The sequence below is a fragment of the Dasypus novemcinctus genome, chromosome 19 (genome assembly GCF_030445035.2).
Source record: "Dasypus novemcinctus isolate mDasNov1 chromosome 19, mDasNov1.1.hap2, whole genome shotgun sequence".
NCBI lineage: Eukaryota > Metazoa > Chordata > Mammalia > Cingulata > Dasypodidae > Dasypus > Dasypus novemcinctus.
In genome coordinates, this window is record NC_080691.1 from 65,867,926 (window position 1) to 65,870,619 (window position 2,694).

General features: G+C 44.2%; 1 protein-coding gene across 1 annotated transcript; it reads right to left on the minus strand.

Annotated features, from left to right (window-relative positions):
- Window positions 1-940: 940 nt before the first annotated feature.
- On the minus strand, window positions 941-1,747 carry LOC101436692 (olfactory receptor 13A1-like). The gene has a single exon (XM_004475299.1). The coding sequence runs from the start codon at window positions 1,745-1,747 to the stop codon at window positions 941-943; it is 807 nt and encodes a 268-aa protein (XP_004475356.1).
- Between the last annotated feature and the right edge of the window lie 947 nt (window positions 1,748-2,694).

Below are 2,694 nucleotides of genomic sequence, written 5' to 3' on the forward strand. Positions count from 1 at the left end.
AAAATAAGAGCATTGAAAGCTTCAGTAAGTAATAGGATTGGGATTGACTTGAGAAGGACAGGAGGAAAGAATTCTGGGAGAGTAGCTGTCTGTATCTTGAGAGGTGTTTGGATTATCGAGCTGTATTTACTTGTAATAGAAAATGTGTACCTTTATTTTGTGTATCTTTAAAATTTTGACCTGAAGGGAATTAAACTAAAGAAATGGTTTATACTAATTGAGTATCATGATGAAGTATGTTGAGTGGGGATGCTACAGTATGTTCAGGTGAGCATTAGAAATGGGAGAAGGAGCAGGCATGAGAAGTGTTCAGATTCAATCAATAGGATTTGACGATGCTTTGGATAGAGAGGCTCAGAAGAGGAAGGAGAATTTTTCAATTGTGGCTCTTAGAATTAGACAGGGATCCTGAGAGTCCCACTCTGAATGAGGAGGGGAACAGTGTAGTCCACTTGTGAAGAATTCAGCCTTGATCCATGGTACTGATGTGCAGGTGAAAATATCAGCAGACATTGGAGGGAGGGTGTGTCTAGTGTACTATGCTGTGCCTCCTGCTGTTTCTCCTGGTCACTGGCTCTCTCTTGGCTTACCCCAAAATTCTTGTTTCCCTGAGACCCTGAGAACATCAACAGTTAGCTCTTTGGATAATTTGGTTTTGCCATAGAAGGTTGTCCAGTTCCATTGTGTGAGCACATTGTTTATAAGTCAATTATCTGAATTACAGTCTTCCTCTTGCCACTTGCATCAGATTCTGAAAGTGGTTTTCTGACATTAAGTCAATAACATAAAGAAAAATTTACCTTGCTCACTAGCTTTCATTTAACAAATGTGGAAAACACTCTTCTGAGGGCCTCCTTTACATCTTTGTTCCTTAGAGTTTAGATAAGTGAGTCAGGATGGAGCTGACAACTGTGTATAGGATGGATACTACTTTGCCATTTTATACAGAGGACCCAAAACCAGGGAGTAAGTAAGTGTAGATGACAGTGGAGAAGTACATACAGACCACCAAGAGGTGGGAAGAGCAAGTGAAGAAGGTCTGGTGTTTTCCCTCAGCTGAATGGATGTGCAGAATGCTGGCAATGATGAATGCATAGGATGCCATGGTGAACAGGAAGTTGAATAGCCCAAAGAAAATATCCTCAATTAAAATAATGACATTGTTCAGCTGTGTAGAGCCACAGGCAAGCAGAAGAAGTGTGGGGACTTCACACATGAAGTGAGGGATCTGATTCTGGCCACAGTAATTTAGCTGTGTCATCAGGCCAGTGTGAACAGAGGCATTGACTCCACCCACAGCCCACATAAAGCCTGACAGCAGGGCACAGAGGGCCCTGTTCAACAGTGTTTGATAGTGCAGGGCCTGAGAGATGGCCACATAGCGGTCATAGGCCATGACCGTGAGTAGTAGCAGCTCGTTCACGAGAATCCATGACAAGAAGAAGACCTGTGTCATGCATCCCTCATAGATGATGGTGCTGCTCTTGCCCACCAGATTCTCCAGCAACTTTGGGAGAACAGTGGAAATGTAGATGAGGTCTAAGATGGCCAGGTTGGAGAGAAAGAAGTACATTGGTGTGTGGAGGGATGGATTCAGGCAGATAGCCATGAGGAAGAGGCTGTTCTCTGCAAATGCCATCAGGAAAAGAAGGAGGAAGACAGCAGAGAAGACACCCTGGAGTTGAGAGTTTTCTGATGAACCCTGCAGGACAAACTCCACCACAGCTGTGTGGTTGTTAATTGTCATTGAGTGGGTGAGCTTCTCTAAGGTGTCCTGGGATACAATGAGCCACTAGGTGGAGGGAGGCACTAGCACAGGGTCGGTATCCTGTTCTCTCCGCAGGCCAGTCCTGTTAAGAGTCTACAGAGATGTTGCCCTATGAAGCACAGAGCTAAATATTGACATTAGTTCCTACAATAAGGGAGACAAATAGAAAATTATTTCTCCCTTCTGGGTCTTTCCAGTGTAATCTTTGCCAGTGCCACATATTTACGTCCACATGACAGCATCTCCTTCCACTATGAGGCTGGGCCTGCATTGCTTAGTAACTTACACACAAGGTTAAGCCTGTTTTCAATATAATGTGAACATTTCTTACATTATCCTGACACATACAATATAATGAGAGACAGATCAGGAAGCATAGGATTTGGGGTTTGTCCGGGATTGTGATATGCAAAATGCACACATCCAGTGAGACAGATCAGCAAGCTCCAGGCCTCTGAATTCCCAAAAACTGAAAACACATTCCACTGGGGAATGGGCAATGTTTCATTGAAAAGACTGCCTCAAAGTTAGATGGATTTCTCATACACAGAGTGATTGAGGTATGCAGAGGTATAGGCTGAGATGGGGAGATCAGGTACTCTGAGGGGAACAAGAAATGGAGGCACAGCCTGTGAAGTTGTCTGGGAAACTAAAATAGTTTGAGTATTGGAGGACAGCCACCAGCTTCATAGCAATTTGGGGTTGCAGTCAGGGAACAACTGTGGATTAACCTAGAAGAAGTCAATCACTTTAGTCAAAACCTCAACTGCCCAACCATGCCTTCTCCATTCCAAGCTGCTCCCTAGAGTATGTGGGGGACAGGATTGTGGGCATCCAGGGCTGCTGTCTAAACAGCTGGATCATACCACCTTCAGGATCCCAAATCCTGGCTCTAATTCTATGCAGGTTCTCTTGAGTTATGCAAA